This window comes from Melopsittacus undulatus, chromosome 1 (assembly GCF_012275295.1).
Source record: "Melopsittacus undulatus isolate bMelUnd1 chromosome 1, bMelUnd1.mat.Z, whole genome shotgun sequence".
NCBI classification, from domain to species: Eukaryota; Metazoa; Chordata; class Aves; order Psittaciformes; family Psittaculidae; genus Melopsittacus; species Melopsittacus undulatus.
Window position 1 is genome coordinate 130,796,041 of NC_047527.1, and position 18,723 is coordinate 130,814,763.

The 18,723-nt window shown below is 40.1% G+C and overlaps 2 protein-coding genes across 2 annotated transcripts in view; one reads left to right on the forward strand and one right to left on the reverse strand.

Annotated features, from left to right (window-relative positions):
* ANO10 (anoctamin 10) overlaps nucleotides 1-6,044 on the reverse strand; it is a 139,771-nt gene extending 133,727 nt beyond the window's left edge. Inside the window, exon 1 of the mRNA XM_031052508.2 lies at nucleotides 5,959-6,044. The gene's annotated coding sequence lies outside the window, so the exon portion shown is untranslated. The remainder of the gene's footprint in view (nucleotides 1-5,958) is intronic.
* A 148-nt stretch (nucleotides 6,045-6,192) lies between these two features.
* The window catches only part of ABHD5 (abhydrolase domain containing 5, lysophosphatidic acid acyltransferase), a 30,903-nt gene continuing 18,372 nt past the window's right edge, over nucleotides 6,193-18,723 (forward strand). The window contains exon 1 of the mRNA XM_005152854.3: nucleotides 6,193-6,353. Within this exon, the coding sequence (XP_005152911.3) occupies nucleotides 6,220-6,353 (134 nt within the window). The 5' untranslated portion in view covers nucleotides 6,193-6,219. The remainder of the gene's footprint in view (nucleotides 6,354-18,723) is intronic.

Genomic DNA, 18,723 nt, shown 5'->3' on the forward strand with positions numbered 1-18,723 from the left:
TCCACTATACCAATAAAATATCTGTTTATGGAAAATATGTACGTAGTCAGTTCTTAAAGACCCCATAGCCTGTTCTTGACAGACCCTGACCAATCACTGATTGCCTGACACTGGCAATCTTTTTTCCAATAGCTCTAGTCTTGAAAAATGTTTGTCCTAATGTTTAACCTAAAATACCCTGCTTACGATTTCTGCCCCTGGTGGGCGTAGAAAACAGGTTATTCCCATCTCATCAGTAACTTCTCACATGTTTGTGGACTGTTTATGTTGTCATTCTTTCCTAATTAAACATTCTGAAATAATTCACTATTTCCCTTAGACCCCTTCACATTCTGCTTACTCTGCAGGTGGTCCACATCTTTCATGTGCAACATCCAAAACTAGCTTTACAACTGCTAAGCAAAACAGAATTCATTGCCAAGTCTTTCAGACTCTAATCCTCATAATTCATCCCAGCAGGTCGCTTATCTTTTTTCATTGCAATAACAAGCCATGGTTGACTCACACCAGTCTGTGACCACTCAAAGCTGTTTGTACAGAATTGCTATCTACTTAGTTTTCCCAACTGGTTGATTATTCCTACTGTTTTGGTTGACTAGATCTTTTTTTTTTTTTCTGTCCCTGTTCTACAGCATACTTACTCCTTCCCAGCCTGATATGTGAACTCAGTAAGCATTTTCCCTTTTCATTTTCCCTTTTAAGAGTATTCATCCAGGTCATCAGATTCAGGATATGTGCAATCCAACTTGATACACATTTCCATTGTAACAGAGAACCACCCCCTATTCTGGTTTTCCAACAAACTTTGCATGCACCTAGCTGCAGATCAATGCAGAACACTTCATTTATTTGCTTATGGGAATCTCATAAAAAGTTGCCTGAAAATCAAGACATATTGCACATACAGTTTTTCTCTATCCATAAGATATATCAAGCTGTCATAATGGCAATCAGATTTTTGAGACGTGATTTCCTGTTGACAGTTACTCATACTATGTTATTTTTCAGAGATGTACAAATATATTTTTCATTATTTTTCTAGGAACTGGAATAAATTTGCTTAATCAATATTTTTCTCTTTTTTTTCTCCTTCCTCCCCTCTACCATGCTTGTCACTTTACAGCCTCCCTCTTTCCTACCTAACATCCATAATTTCTAAAAGCATTGATTATTGAATCTGAGATTCCAATAGCAAAATTTTTAAATATGCTGGGACAGCTAAAGAGAGACTTTAGGTAAATTCAAAAATGCCTGACTTAAATGTACCCTTTTCTTAAGTGAGGCTAATGCATTAGTTTCCTTATTTTACTGATCTTTTGTAGTGAAGTCTAAAAGGTACTGCCTTCCTGACATCTTTTAGTTTCCTCACTTTAGTGTTAGACAGCCCTTTCTATCTCATACAGTTAGTGGGCTTCTAGAGTGATGTGTTAGGGTTTTGTTTGGGTTTTTTTGCATTTCATTTCATACTTGTCTTTCTGTAATCAAAACTAGAATAGCCTATTCTATGTACGACTTCTCCAGAAAGCCTAGAAGGTTCAGCTGTCTCCATCTTGCGTGTTCATATAGGTATTCACATTCACAGCTGAGGACGAGAAAACAGCAGGTTGTAGCACAGGGACATTGCTTTAGATTACACATCCTGTCTCATGCAGCTAAACATCTCATGGGCAGGGGTTCTCACAGCCAGCTCATCTGACCCAGGCAAACAGAGTCACAGCACCCTTCCACCCACCTGAAAACATGAGAAACCTGAAAACTGTCACTCCCTAGCCACTCCTGGATCCATGAGGGAATTTCAGGTTAATCACATGTGAGTCAGGTACTCTGGAATAGCCGAGTATGACAAAATGGAGGTCTGGGCTAGCAACACAGCCTGTCACAGCCTCAGCTGTTGCTGAAACTGGTGTATTAATAAAGATGTATTTAAGCAGCCCTCCTTGCAGTTCACTCACTTCTTGGAGCACTTAAACTTGGGCTCCCCAGAGCTGACTCTTAAAGGCAGTTGCTCAACTTCCTACTGCAACTGCTGTAGACATGGTTTCAAAATAATGCTATTTGGGCTCTGAGTGCAAGCCCACTCTGAGATGTTCTAAATAGCAATGCAGTCAGGACTGATACTTTGATTGCATGACACGACCCTGGTGATGTAACCAGCAAAACTCTTCTTACAACTCTCCTCAATTACACCTCTTTTGTTGCAGTGCCAGGCTCACAGAGACTCTCCTTTGCTCCAGCTATTCACTCCACAACCATCCCCTCACAGTCATGGCCACAATGTCATTGGTTTTCCAGACCACAGCCTGCTCCCAGAGCAGAATCTGACATGAGTCTTGGAAGGGGCACAAGAAAACTATCCCTTCTGCACAGAAAAGAACCTAGAAAGGATGAGAGGCTGGGACAGATGGTTTCCCTTGTGCAGGGCAGGCCTCATGCACACAGACCACAGCAATACACTAGCCTTGCTTTTAAGGAGGGTGTCCCATGTCATCAGCATCCCTCACAGCTTCCAGGAGTTTGGGCATCTGTAGAAATAGCCTCCTTGTACTCACCAGAGACAGAGACATACTGTTGTGAGTTGTTGGCCGAATTAATGTGAAGGAGGACTTCCAAGAGTTGAACAATTCCTGGTCAGCCTACACTGGTTTTAATTTTTTTTTCCCACACCCAGATATGTCTAGGAAACAGGGTAACACAGAGCAATCACACTAGGATATTCAAAACAAGCATGCTGCCACTGCTCTCAAACTCTAGTCTGCAAGGGGGCACCATGACAATCTACAAAGCAACAAGAGAGAGACAAAGTTGAATAAGCTGCTTGTGGGCTCAGTGCCCCTGTAGACCACTGGTGTCTTAGGCTGCCCAATAACATGAATCTCTACACTCTACCCAAGACTAACATGATTATGACTTTCTTCACTGACTTATCCAATGCTGAAACATCCATGGTCAGATTGCCATCATACTGAGGTCCAGAACCAGGCAGCAGAGGCTCAGCTGATGTGAGGATTCCTCACCCACCTAAGCAACACCAAGAGCTCTTCCCAGAGAAACATAGACAACGTGGTGCCAGACAGACTTCCTCATTAACACATACTGAAAGCTGGTAAATCTTCAGTCCTCAAGCCCTGTTTGGGCTTCTGCTCAGGCTAGCTCCAATGCCTGCAGATCCAGGCCCTCTCAGGCACTTGACAAATGTCAGGTTTCTTCTCTGAAGCATGGCAGATAGATTAAGTCCTCCAGTGACAGGCACGGATCTGAGCTCCCAGGGACATCCTATGACAGCTTCAAGTTCCTCTTGCCATCATGAACAGGTTTATTTGCAAAAACCAGTCACATTTATTCTGCTTTCTCCTTGTTATCCTGAGTCCTTGCAAAATGTCAAATAAGGTGGCTCTCCTTTTCAACCTGAGATATAAGGGTCAAGTTTTCAGCTGGAAATTATGGCCAAATTTGTGGAGCAGACACTCAGAGAAGGAGGATCTGTGGGAGCAAGAAACGAAGGGCCTGCAGAGTCTGTATGATATTAAAAACATGCTTGCTGAAACACCACAGGGATGCAACTGGTGTGAGCCCCTTTGCTCATGAGCTGGGGTGCCACCTTAGTTATTGCTGCCAAATCAGAATACACACAGTATATGATGTCACTTTCATCAAACTGCTGGTTTTATCATTTTAATATAAATAGCAAGCATAAACAATCTTTTCCCCTCAGTCTGTACATACTGGGCCAGGTCAACATTCTCTATAGTTTTTGCTTAGATTTATTTTAGCAAGCTATTTGGGATGCAGTTTGGAGAAGTAGCTTCCTAAGTGAATTGTTATAAAAAATGTGGGTGATAAACACTATTGGTCTCTTCTTGTGCTTTATTAAATCACAAGCTCTTGCTGACAAGCAGCTGCTTCTGTTGGGTTGAAAGTCAGATTGCAAGCATACTACATATAATATAGAAATTCTCTACATTTGAAGAATATTGGCATAGACACTAGTAGAACCCCAAATGTTAAGCAGTTAAGAACAATGACAGTTACCATGAACTGGCCTCTGACATAAACAGTCTCAAAGTTACTATGTGAAATCCAGAGTAAGCAAGATCGCTTTGACATTCCAGTTTCTGTAATGTCATCTGGAGTCTCTCTCCAGTGTAGAGATTGACATTTTTTCTCTCAGTGCAGGAGAAGGGGGATTAATGAGGTCAGTTGTACTGCTTTCCCAGCAAAGGGACCTTGCTTTTTCTTCTGTTGCTAGCAGGAAAGATGTTTGTCCTGAAAATATCTAATAAAGGAAGCTATAAGGATAGCAACAAAGCAAGCAGATATCTGCTGGGTTATTTTAGATTTTATTTTATTACTGAAAGAGGAAAGTCTATTTTAACCTTATCTACGTTAGGCAATAGGATCTGAAAATAAAATTCTGGCTTATAATAGCAACATTGGGTGACTACCTATTAAACTAATTCAATAAAGAAGGGCAGATACAACTCCCACTAAAAATCAACATAGAGAAGTGAGAGATCAAATAGTTGCAGGGACCATTCCTTTAGAGTCACAGATATTTTCAGTGTCCTGAAATTTCTCTGAAATATCAAAATGGAAAAACTCATCTGAACTATTTGCTTCTTATTACGATACAGCAGTCTTTCATTCATCTACACCACATCAGCCAACTGATGCATGAACCTTTTGTATCAGCATTATTAGTCATTTCTTCATGCACATAAATACAGCTGATTTACGCACATAACCCAATCAGTTCTAAAGAAACTGAGTAATTTCTCAGTAAAAGAAAGGGCTGCTTAAACAAGTGCAACTTAAACCAAGTGCTTGTGTGAATAGAGAAAATTGTGTCTGAACACTTGAATGTTCCACAAGCAGGGTGTAAATCTTGTTTATGATGTTTTAATCTTACTATTCTGTTGAAATTAAGGAAAAAACCTTTAGCATTCAGAGCTATTGTTTCAGGCTGTTTTGCAAATGTTTGCCCGTGGTCATGTACATCTGCACTTACTGATATTCACACTTTTGGTAAATAAAATCTTTCAGAGCAATAATAAAAAATAAATACACTCTCCAGAGAAACATGTCAAATTGCCTAAGCATTGTGACACAGACAAACTTTAGCTGAGATTGTGTAATCTCAACAATCACTGTTGTTAAAACTGCAGAATGGTTTTAGCTCAGAATAATTTCAGCTATTGCGAAATTAACCTTATGCCTTTTGTCAAAAGATTTCAGAAATGGTAAGCAATCATCCCTCTGTTTTTCTAAATTGCTTCAGCTCAGTGGCAAAATTCAGAAGAAATGGCAGAAACTTCCTGCCACTCCTTCCACTGACTGCACCTTGCTGTTCTGTTTCAGTTAAGGTTTGGCAGCTGTTCAATACGAATGCAGTTCTTCCGCAGCTCAGTAGTAACACAACCTATATTGTGAAGCTAAATACTTTCTAAAACTAGCACATCCCTTTCCCCCAGCATTCTTCTCCCCATAGACACGGTTGCACTTAAGTTTTTCAAAATGCTTGAAAATGAAAATCGCATCAGTTATTCTACTTGTCCCAGAGCCAGATAATGCCTAACTTACATCCAGAGCTCCTAATTTGTTTCTTACATGTTAAAACAAACACAAATTACAAAAGTACTTTACATTGAGGGTGGCAGAGCCCTGGAAAAGGCTGCCCAAGGGAGGGTTGTGGAATCTCAGTCTCTGGAGACATTAAACACCCACCGAGACGCGTTCCTGTGTGACTTGCTCTGGTGTCCCTGCTTGGGACTTCGACTTTGGCTTGGCTTTACTGTCAGCTGTGTGCCGGCACGCGGGCCTCACTGCTCGCTCAGTGTAACCGCCCGGTGTTCGGTCCCGCTCAGTTACACGCACCTCCTACAGCGGGGAGGCAGTGAGCTGGAGATGCACTCGGTCATTAGATAAACACACCTGGCACATCGGAGCCCTCACAGCACTTACCCCTCCCCCCGCCGGCCGCTCCGGGCCTCTGCTGCTACCTGGGTGTCAGGCGGAGAGTTCAGGCCCCACAGGCCGCGCCTTTGGAACGCCGCTCCAGAGAAGCCCGGCAACACCTCCCCTCCCTTCGCCCCATCCCCTCGCCGCAAGCCTCCCTGCCCGGTGAGCCGGCGGCTGCGCTCTGGGCGCCTCATTCTGTGGTGTGGGTGGCCGCCGTGGGGATGACGCAGCCGCGGGCGGGCAGGAAGGAGGGAGGAGCGCGTGATGGCTGGTGCCGTCGCGGTCGCGCTGTCCCTCACTGCGCTGCCAGCCGTTGCCGCCACTGCCGCTTCTCCTTCGCTGCCAGCTCCGGGCCGCCGCGCCGCCGCCATGGCCGAGGAGGAGACTTCCAGCGAAGGGTGAGTCCTCGCCGCGGCTGTCCGCCGCGCGGAAACCCGGAAGGGCGGCCCGGCTGTGCCCGCCGCTCCACGCATCGTTCGCCTCTTCCTCCCGCCGCAGCCCGCAACACCAGCTTGAGGTGCCGGCGGTGGCTGATGAAGGCTCCGGGTTCTTCCTCCCACCCGAGCCGCCCGAGGGTTCCCACCCCGCAGCGCCTGGCGAACTGGTTTGCTGCCTGCCATTTTTGTCCTACAGCACAGACCATTCTCCTGCCTGCTTCGGCTTCCTCCTGCCTGTGCCCATAGGGTTGTCCTCGCCCGGGCAGGCTGCTGGCGGCTTTGGCACCAGCTCCATTTTCCTCGTCTCAGCTTCGCGGGTCCTGGTCCAACTCCTGCAGTCTCACACCTGCCCGCAGGTGTACATACGCATTTCACTGTCTCCTTTGCTTCGGTGTATGTACGTGCTGTTATGGTCATCCACCTTTCCTCTGTACCCATCTCTACATACTGCTGACCTTTACCTTGCAACTTTACCTGTACATACAACTATCCTATCTTCTCATTCCACCTGCTGTATACATTCACTTAGATGTAAACAGTAAGGCCTCTGTGTCATCATTCTATCCCACCTGCACAGGGTGTTGAGACATCCTGCCTAAAAAGCTTGGACCAGATGATCCTTGATGTTTCTTCCAACCTGGGATTCTATGGTTCTGTGTAATATTTGATAGAAGTCAGATATGAGAGCACATCTCTAAATTCCAAACCTATGAGCTGTTGCTCAGACTTTTCCCTCTTCTAGTAATGTGTGCCTACCTTATCTCCAGCTATCTCTGCTAACTTTTCCTTTCATTATCCCGAGGTGTTCACATCTACCAGAATGGTAACTCTGGCATAAATTATCATGCTACTGGTCTTAACATATATCCCTAAAACTTGTTTGTAACTACTTACTCATGTCCTCAATATATGACATTGTCATAGCTATTAATCACTCTTTTGTCTGAAAATGTAGTGTTGCTCTATATATTTGTCTGTGCACATTCAAAGAGTACTGTAATAATCAAGTTTTAATTGGTGGTCTGCTCTTCACCCATTCACATGTTCTTTATCCATGTGTGTCTTCTCATACCTTGTCTTTCAGTGCATGTTTTACTTCTTGTTGTACACTGCAGCTTCCAGTATAAACCTGCTCTTATACCCTTCTACTTCCTTCACTACTTCCTGTTCTACTTCCTATGGTCTGCCCTCCTTTATCCCACTATGGAATAATGCAGTCATCCCGTCTCTTGAGTCTGTTTACCAAATGTACTTAGTACGTCTACTGGTGCCTTATCTCCCAGTGTATCCTATCATATTTTATGGTTCTAGTCCAAAAAGTATCAGAAGCTCTCTAGCTGTGCTCATGTATATTTGCTTTATCCCCTCTGTCAGATGTGTAAATGTGCTTTGTGTGCACTGTTGACATGAAATTTTACTATTTCTCCATCTTGTATCTGGTGGTGTATTTCATTGCTGACTGCCTTGCCCTCAGAAATTAATTTCTTGCCTTTTCTTCTCCATCTCCTTTTTCTTATTATTAAGTCTCATGTTATTTTGAGAAATTGCACTTAAAATTCTTTAGCCACCTGCATGAAAATCATGCTGTGCATTCATGATTTCCTATCAAAGATGTTGCTATTTACATGTTGTTAATGTTATATTTGTCTTTTCTGTTATCTTTCAAAACTACCTGCATTCTCAGCTTTGTTCTCTTTTTTAGTTCTTTTTCTGACTTCTGGCTTTGGTATTTCCTCTTATATTTAGCTGCTCTCCCAGCTCAACCTGACCAGAACTGGACTATCCAGCTTTTCCAAACTCCCTGTTATGCCTTTGTCACCATGTATACACATTTTCTTTTCAGGTATAAACTTCAAGGGCCTTCCCTTTGAAAGCACTCTGCAGTTTCATCCACTCTCTAACAAGGTGCTCTCCTCCCTTCCTCAAACTTAAAATAGCTTTTCAAGCTATTTTAAGCTACTTTTCAAGCCCCAACCCTGCCTTTTGCAGCGTTACCCATTTCAAGCTACAGTTGCCTTCTCAGTCTGGTGTTCTTTCCCACCCATTCACATTCCTGAGCCACATGTCATTTGTAAAGCCTCTTATTGATGGTTTACTGGTTTTCTAAGTAAGAGTCTTAAAATAACTCTGCCTCAACCTGTTTTGTTTGTATGCTCATTCAGCGCATTAGCCTGAACTGTATTAGCTGTCGAGTTTGATCACACGGAGCGCCGAGCACTGCTGACACGATGCCAAGTGCGCTCAACTTCATCAGCCTGTCAGGATTACAGGATCATAACACTAGATGATCTGGGCATAGGATTAGGCTAAATTTTCAAATATATGGGGAAAAGTTCCTCATGATTTTCTCAGCTGGAGAGCTTTTAAAGGGAGTTGATTTTCAGGATGTTGTCAGTGTCCTACTTTGGAACAGTTAGTCCGTTTGATATGGAAACTGTGAGAGTACGATTCACTAAAGAGTTCTGTGAACAAAATCTCATCTTTCTTTTCCATGGGTTCAGAAGGTGCATTAGCTTTGATGAAATGTTAGTGCTCCAAATTGCTGGTGCTTTTATCAGTCTAACAGAAGTCAAAATAAGCATTTCTTCGTCTTTGGAAACTGAGCAAACCGCTACACCGAGAGGAAATTTATAAACAAGTGAAATATATTAAATATTCGTTGATTTCAAATTCCATGGCAGTGACAGGACGAATTACAATATACCATCACAACCCTGGATTAACTTGTTAGTGACAGGTGTATATGAAAAATAAACATTATATTTACTTGATCTACATTGAAGAAAATAGCATGGGTCAACTTGTTATGCAACACACTCAGTTTGTTACAGTCTGGTAACTGTGCAAGGCATGGTGAAAACCCAGTAGTGGCTGTGTTACTTTCTAGAAGATCTGAACTGAAAGATGCCTATGACGTTGTCCTGATTTTGAATGCGGAGTTTAGCTGAATAGATGTTTTAGTAGTCATCACAGAAGACCTTGCTTGGTTAAGATGTCACTTGCTAATGATTTCCAAACCTCTTCACAGTGTTGGACCTTCTCTGTATAGGTTCTAGATGTGAACTTTTGCCTGTGAGGCTAACAGCATCGCATAATCCTTTACCAGTATTGAATTCACTTATACTCTCTCTGGATTCAGCAGGACTGCTTATGGCTTATAATTGGGAATAGCAGCTACTAAATGTATGTGTATATATATGAAAAAAAAACCACACCAAACCAGAATGCTTGTTTTTTTTCCCCACTCTGAGATAAGTGAAGTAGCTTTCCTTAAAACAAAGATTTAAAGGGATCTGCACTTACAAGCCAATGTCAAATTGCTTGTAAGTGGCCTGTAGTCTTATAAAAAATGGCTTGGAGTAGTAGGTAAAAATGTACACTGCAACACCAGCAATCACAGTTATTTTCATACTATCCTTCAAGCTTGTTTGTATTACAGAATTCTTTATATAATTTCAAAGTGAGCTGTTTGATTAATAAAAGAGGAATAGTTTATTAGGCTTAATAGAGCCTATGCCTACCTCTTAGTAGGATGGTTCATGGGGATACCACAGGGGTGTGTTAAAAGCATGATACTATGGCATGAAGGGACACTTGCAACTCAGAATTTGTGCTTGATTTTGCTCATATCATCATCTAGGTTTTAAAGCAAACTGAGTTGGTAGGCTGCTGAAAGCAGGTTTCTGCTTGTTTTCCTTTCCTTTGAAAGGAGACTATTTTTAAGGGCATTCCCTATAGCACAGGCGGCTGACTGCAGGCATAGTACCTACAACTTGCATTTTCAAAAAGCGAGTGAGACATAAGTGCAGTGTGGAAAGCACATGTGGATATAGTTAAAGGATGTTTCCTTTCTCTTTTTGCAAGCAGGGTAGTGTCAGTCATAGCTTCAGTGCTTACTGCCTTTTGCATTACATCTGTGCGCTCATCTAAAAATACATGTGTGAGCAGGTTTTCAGGACTTTATAGGGTAGTTTCTAATGGTTTTCCTGACCTTGTATGAATCTGGGGAGAGGAAGTCTGTGTTATTCTCTTCTGCCCCTTGCAGACTCAAGAGAGGGAAAGGTGGCAAAATCTAATAGGGTTTATCTCTCATTCCAGTGGCAGAAAAAAAATGGTCATGTTTCTGGCCCTGGAGAATGAAGAATCTCATCTAACTGCCCTCGTGAGAGGCTTGTTTAAGCACTATAAGGGATAGAACAGTAACGCTCAGCTTTTCCCAGCTGGCAACTGTAGCCAAATATGGAAAAAAATAATTGCAGTGAGTGCAAAGTAGATTATCTGTTCATCTCTTGTTACTCAGTTTTGGCTCCTTTTTGAATTCCCTTCTTTATTAGATATTCTTTGAACTCATGTTTAGGGCAGAGATTTAAAAAAGAGCTTTCTATATTTCTCTATTTGTTGCTTCACCCATTTCACACTGGTCCTCCATGGTTATACCTGATATACCTTTGTGTAGGGGATTTCTAGATTTTAGTTAGACTCATGTATACATTTACTTACCACATTTTAAATTCCCTCAGATTAGCAGGATATTATGAGCTGATGGCAAAGAATTGCTGAACAACCACTGCCTTGGTCAAGATCTGTTCCTGAGGCAACAGTGAGGCCCCTTGGGCTTTATTTCACAGGTTAAAACCAACATAAGTAAAATTGGGCCATCCCATACATTTCACTTATGATTCAGGAGACATGTTTGTGATTTTTTTTTTTCTGAGAGTTCTTTAGTTCTTCATAGTTCTTTATGGTTGCTAAAGGAGACTGCCTTAGGTAATACCAGCTAGGAGTTTGAATGCTACAGGCTGGACATGACTAGGCTGAAGGATTTTCTCCTCCCTCTTTCTGCAACTTGTTTTTATAGGATAGACTAGAAGGATTAAACCAGTATGTACGCAGTAGCTGGGCATCAATTTTTATGGATACTGTCACTAGAGAATAGACACTTTCAGTGTCTGGCCTGATGGTTTTCACTGCCTCCCATAGAAGATGCTACTCTCCTTCAGTGATTACCTGGCCAAGACATCTCCTGTGACAGAAATCTCCCCTAAAAATAAAATATCTCACTAGAATTATCAGCCATTCAGCTCAGATCTTTAAAGAAAAGTATGAGAAGTGGAGGGAGGAAGATAGTAATTGTGTAGTAGCTTTTAATTTATGCTTAGGATGTTACTGGTGGGAAGTAAGCCAGGTTAAAGAGGCAGCATTAGGAAGTCTGCTACTAACTGTGTGAGTCAAGTGGAAACTTTCCAAGTATCAACAAAGGACTCTACTGCTTATTGCATGGATTTGTGTATATTTGAAGTTTTTGAGAGCCTGCTAGGGGTCTGGTAGTCCCAGTTAAAGACCTACTGCTCCAAAAGGAGCAGTGTTTCTGCCAGGAGGATCTTTGACTTTTCTGAAGTTTTATGGGAGAATCCGAACAACTTCCCAACTGATAAATTATTAAAGCACCTTTTATCTTCCTCTTATATAGTAGTTTATTAAGATCACGTACTTATTAAAAACAATTACTTGTTGAGGAAATTTTGATCTCATGTTTCATAACTTCTGAATTATTTTTTGAATACTTGCAATTCTGACCTTTCAGAATAGGATTTTGTACATGATTTGTATTGACAGAGAAAAGAGGGCATGGGAGGAAAGGTGAGTGTCTGTGTTTGCATTGAAAGATCCATATGAGAGCCTGAACAGCAGGAGAGAGGTCAGTGGAGAAGAGAGATTTGTGAGTCAGTGAGGCTGGGTAAGGGAATGAGGTCAGTCTGGAATAAGGTTAAGAGGGTAAAAGGAAAGGATTTTAAGCAACACCAAGGAAACATGGTGAGGAGTAGCAGAGAAGGAAAGTGCTCCAAATGAGTTGTAATAGAAGACTCTGGATTGTGGGAAACTACAGAAAGGAGGCATGAAAATGCATTCTGTAGCAAAGATGCAGAAGCACCTCAAATACTGAAGTGAGAAAGAGAAAGGTATTTCAGTAAGGGGGGAAAAAAAGCAATGCAGACTATAGTAGAAGTTTTCTCTTGACTACATTTATCAAGTGTCTCAAGGCTTACACTAAAGGCTTATTAATAGTATCACATCTTTCCATAAGGGGACATTTGATACAATGGCTTTTTAGACCCATTTCACTTCTTACCTACTTTTAAGACTACTTATGCTTCGTTGACGTCTAAAGTATTTGTAGTGTAGGCATGTAAACAAAACAGTCTGTTTTGAAAAGGATTGTGCACTTAGTTATTCCAAGAAGTGGAATTGAGGTTGGGTAGCACAAAACATTGAATACCAGTTCTGTTTGACATAGATAACAGTTACTGTAAGGAAAAAATGTAGAAGCTGTTCTCATGATCTGCAGTGAAACAACTCATTGTCAGTGTATATTCACGCTTGAGTATGAGTTGGGTTTGTATATGACATATTTGGAACTAAGGGAAATAATAATGTGTTTTAGGTAGTCTTTCAGCTGTGCTCTTATATGGCTCCTTATGGTAAAATGAAAACATCCATCTCCTATTTAAGTTGTTATCTAAATTGCGCATAATACATAAGGGAATATAAACAAAGATAAAAGGGGTGGACCAGTGGGTGGGCAGTGGGGCTGATGTATGAGAGGTGCTTTGTTTTGTTCTTGTTTCCATCTTGTTTGATGGAACTCACGGACAGTCTGAAATGCAAGGCCTCTGTCATGGTACATATGAAAAGGCTGACAAAGTATAAGCAGTGTTGAGGTTATGCAATGTTTGATGGACATCAGTAGGTAGATGGATAAAATGAAAGTAGTAGAAAGTTATGTAACATCTGAAGGACACAAATAGGAAATTTTAATTTTCTTTATTTTAATTATTCTTTTCTTAACAAGGTCTTTATGCAGTGTGTTATTTGTAGAAATAGCTGTGGCAATGCCAAGTTCTATCAGATGTGAGTTTACTGTGGAGGAGGCAGAGGGATGCAGCTTCTCAGTGGTGCTGAACATGTGACACATGTGATCTCTGTCACAAGGTTTATCAGTTTTAGTGGGACTGTGCAGCTCCCTCCCCACTTTCCTCTCCTCTGCATCTTTATCTCTATATTCTGTATTCTTCCATATGTGGTATGTAGTTGCCAGTATGATTTTTTTTCTCTAGACTGTGTTTTATTTTAGCTTTTAAATCAAAATATAAAATAATGCATCTGTAGAAGAGATGGAAGGAAATAACAGCTTACTTAGCTGGTTTCTGTAAGCAGTTAGTGGACTCTAAAGTTTTTAAGGGGAAATGCCTATATGTTAAAGAGTGTGTTGTAAGTTAGGGAAGAGCAGTATATCTGAAAGCTTGTTAGAATTAATCTCTGCTCTGTAGTGTGTTTGTGTCCTGACTTTAACCTTTTCATGGAGAAGACTTTATGATGATGAAGGACAGTAGGGCATTGTTTTTGTCTGTAGATTTGTTGCAGTGAACAGTGATAGGAATAAGTAATAGCTGTATGACCACACATTACTTCATTATTGCACACGTGCTTAATGGTTTCTTGTGTTGTGTGCTAAGACAGCTATTTTGTAAGCAGTATGAGCAATACAGGTTGCAGGCTTGGGTGACTGTCCATGGATAAACATTCGTGGGGCACCTTCTGACGAAGTGTATGCCTGAAATTGGACACCTTTGTGTATAGCTAGAAAGGGATTGGAGTAAATGACGAAAATGTGTTAAAAGCATACATATGGATAACAGAAAACATTAAAGGCACTACTGGGAGACAGAAAAGAAAATGGGGAGAGGGTGGCAGTGATGCGCTGTATACAGCAAGTTGTTCCTGTGGCCGAAGGTCAGCATGGGAGGGAGGAAAGTTGTAGGTTTTCTCTGTGTGAATGCTCAGGTTGCTCAAATGAATTTAAGTTAACACAGTAAGCTTCAGTATCACTAAAATAGCCAGAAAATGCTCATTTGTTATGGATAAGGTCCTTTCCAATGCTAACTATTCTACGATTCTATGATTTATATTCATTATTTACATTCTCTGGTTAACTTCGCTAGTTCTGTGGTAGTTCTGTGTAGCACTGTGAATATAAAAACAATAAAATTTGCTTCTGAATTTTTACATTAATTCTCATGTTGACTGTTCTGAATACAGAGTTCAAGATGCAGTAAGTACATGAGGAACGCATGGTTTTTACCTCTGACCTAATGTAGCAATATTCTGCAATAACCTATTTTGTTGTAATGGTTTCCTGTTGGAATGGGGCTGATGTACCTTACACTTCCTAGAAATATTATGCAGAGGTTTTCAAAACATTCTATTTTAATGTTATTGAAGTATCCAAGAGTTTCACAACATGTAATTGCATGGAACATCTTGGCTCTTAAACTCATCTAAACAGATTGTAGGCAGGGTTATAATGTCATCTGGGGGGGGAGGGGGAAGTGTTCCCTTTTTAACCCATTCACAGCAATTTTGTACATTTTTTTTCACCTCATGAAAATGGTAAATAGAAATTTGTTAAAGGATTGAGGCTTTTTGTTGCCATACCATATTCTTCATTATTGCTTCTGGATCTTGCCTCCTTAGTGTGCTCCTCAGGGTGCTTCTCTGAGGATTACAACATTTTGGTCTTTTTATGCAATGGTTATGAAGTGAAACACAGAATATTTTCTTCTCCAGATGTTTGCCTGAAACTACCAGAGCCTAATTTTGGTCCTCAGAAGATCTCATTCAAACTGTTGTTGTGGTGGTGGTTACTACATCTGACTCCTACTGCACATGCAGAAGCTCTGCCTCTGATTATACGGCCTTTGCAATAATGGTTACTGTACATAATCATCTATGCTTGAATCATTTCCACTGTACTCATCATTCCTGGAAAACTGATGTGCTAAAGAGCATGCTGCTCTTTGGATGCAGGGATGAAGTACTAAAAGGATTCCTAAAATTGGTTATGCTCTTAAAGTTCTCATGAAACCATATCCTGAGAGATCTGTGCCCAGTTTAACCTAGAGTGACTGAGGTCATGATTGTATGTTACTGTCTGTCAGTGGCAGCAGTGATTTAAAAGCTTGTCATCCTTCACCTTTATTTTTCTACTTCATTAGCCCACAGGTCTGCTCATTAACTGGGTTCTCTCTAGCTGGGTCTCCATAATTACCATGTTTAAAACATAGTTTCTTTTAAAGCTGAGTCATTTCACAAAACTGATAGAGAAAGCAACTGCAAAAAAGTTGACTTGGCAGAATGGAGTAAGCTTTTTAGATCTGATCTGTTGGTAGTGAGGATGGCCTGGGATTCAGGCATTGCATCACCCAGTTTACTGCACCCTGACACTAACAGGAATGAAAACAAAGAAGTTGTGTGCTTCTCGGAGTTTGACTAATACATGGACTTCTATGTGTTTTACCTTTCTCATTTTATAAATTGGATTACCTTGACTTAACAGACTAACACTGAATGTTAACTGCAGTCAGCTACTTCTGTCAAAGGCTTAAGTCTAATATGTATTTATTTGCTGCATCTTTTCTCACTTTCATGCCAAGCATGTTGCTTTCACATGATAAACATAGTTTTCTAATTTCCTAAACTTTCCAAATTCAATTAGGAAATTTGAGTCCTCTTTCATGCTAATCAGTAATGCATTCTGTCATATTCAATTAAATGTGCTTTGCTTTATAGTTTTCACTTCATGTTATAATTAATAAAATCTCAGTGTTATATTCTTACAAATTATTTGAACAGGAGGAGCATTTATCTTTGTTTTTAAGAACGTATTTTATTTACTTCTTCCCATTGATACTTTCTCCACACCAACATTCCTTCTCATAGCAAGATTCCTGCTTTAAAATAGTACCAAGCTTGAATGTATAATTTTCTTGGAGTTTAGATTACTACAGCTATTGAATTGCTAAAGAGCCTGCTGGCTTGGCTGAAACCACGCAGGAGAACTTGAACCTGTTCATAAAATTAAATCCTGAATGATTAAGTGACATCCTACTTTTAGTATTACTATCTTATGCATTTTAAATTTCTCATCACTATCAGTCATTTAATACTGTGTTAGCAAACAGAAGAATGTTATCAAGTTTGAATCAGAGATACGCAGTAACAATATATAATAATTTTAAAACTTTTTTGAATGGAAAATAGTTGCCACTTCTGCAAATCATCAGGTTTACTTTTCAATTTACTGAATTTTGGAAACATGTTTTCTTGTTCTTTCACAGACTGGTTTGAAATTGGTTTATTGCATTTTTTCTCCAAAGTATTTCTTTCCCAGTGACTTGATAAACAATCTACATTCAAGAGGAGTTCTCCTAGGAGTAAATTGGGAACAAGATGGAACTTGGATATAGTGAATGCTGGAAAGAAAGATATTTTTCTTTACTTAAAGAGTGAGGGTTTTGTAATGGTGGTGTTGCTGGTACATGTTAGTAAAAAAGCATTAATTTTTGCCATAGATACGTAAACAGTCAGTATTCTGGTCTTGCAGGCTTAACCCTATTCTTGGCCTAAATCAGCCAGATGTAAACATGCTCTTTTCTCTAACATTTTGACACATAAAGTTCTATTTGTCTGTGTCATGCTTGACTGTTTCTTTTGCTTAGTGTCGTTTCAGGTTATTACCTGTAAACTTGAAGTGCAGTAACCAGAATTAGAATTTGCTCTGAAAACCAAATCCCACTTGCCTGTTAGGCTTTGTGTAGACTATTGCTGCTGCTGAGGAAAATGGGTAAAACATTCAGTAAACAGACTTGTTTCATCTGTTCCTCTTAAAAATAAATAATTAATAAATAAAGGGTATCTGTAATTATTTTGCTTAAGCATCCATCCGTACAAAATGCTGTTAACTACAGACTTTACTTAGAGCATTATAGTAAACAGATTTAATGTTGGCACTTTGCTCTTAAATTTAGTATGTCGACCTTTTGCCCCATTATAAATATCTGATGGTCCTTTTCACTCCTTCTGTTTTGCCCATTCTTGTTATTTCTGTAACAATTGAAAGGGTTGAGTTGCTTTTCCCTGTAGGTGGTTGCTCCATTCTTGTAATTACTGATCTCCTCTAAGTGTTACTTAGAAATTAATGATAATGTGTAAGTATTGAGGGTTGATTGTTGTTTGTTTTGGGGTTTTTTTGTAAAATTCTGAGCATTATAACCACAATTCAGTAGAGCTGTTAAATATATGACAAGTTTCATTGAAGTAAATTGCATAAGTGTTTTTATGTGATAGTGTTACGTGTGACCTTAGCAGAGTAAGCCTTATGATGTCTATATTTAGATTTCAACATAGTGGCAGCTCTGAATTCCTTTGCTGACACAGTACTTCAAAAATACTTTAAGCGGAAACAAGAGTGGAGAGTCTGAGAAGGCTTTATATTAGCTTATCCTTGTTTGGTTTTTTTCTGTTATAGTGCAAAGATTCTCTTAATTTAGTGCTAGCTCTAACTGATTGACGTTCATAACTGCCATGCCAGCTGGATTGCCCTGAAAATCACAATGCTATTCCTCTTGGTGCTGGGCAGAAACACTAAAACAAATTTTCTCCATCAAATTTATTTTATTTCTTTTCTTTATAAATGGCTGAATTACTTCTGAGAGTCAGTAGGGGAGGTGATTAGGGTTCTTGAAAGATTAGCTTGATTCTAACAAGATTTCAGGGTAAAAGGTAAAGTTTGAAATGGTTTACAAGTGAGTTCATCCAGTGTTTCAGCTTTTTAAGTTTTGGAGCGTGTTCTCTAGCTAAAACCTAGCTAAAACCTTGGTAGTTTGCAACACTGCAAAAATTCAGTTAAAAATATGAAATATGTTTACTGAGAGCCAGACAGCAATAGACATGCAGCTCTGTTGCTTGCGCAGTCAGTTACATTCCTGTAATCCTCTGTGAGTTACTGTGTAGTTGTATACCCTGAACTCTGCCTTCCTTACTGATGTCATTGTAAGTCCAGATAATCTTCATGACAGGAGGGTCTGTTCTCCACATTCCTGTCATTGGTGCTCCTTTCAACACCTGTTTTCTGGCCTATACTAGGAGTTTTGGTTACCATACTAACTTCAAAATTCTTAGTGAAAAGCCAGTTTTATACTCAGCACTGTAGAAAGATATCTGCACATCCTGTCTCAGTGGGTCAGCAATTCTTGACCAATCATCATGTAACAAATGGTGTTGGTTGCTTTTATTTGCTCTGATTTAGGAGAGTGTTGTTGCTTACAGGTTATTTTGGTTTGTTTTTTTGCCAAGCACTGTTTCCATGGATTATTACAGCTAGTTCTACACTGGTGGTGTACATGGGAAGATGCCTCTGTTGAGTGACTTTAAGCTTACTAATTATCTTGTAAGCCATGCACTCATATAATTCTAATGTAAGTAAATTGTAAGC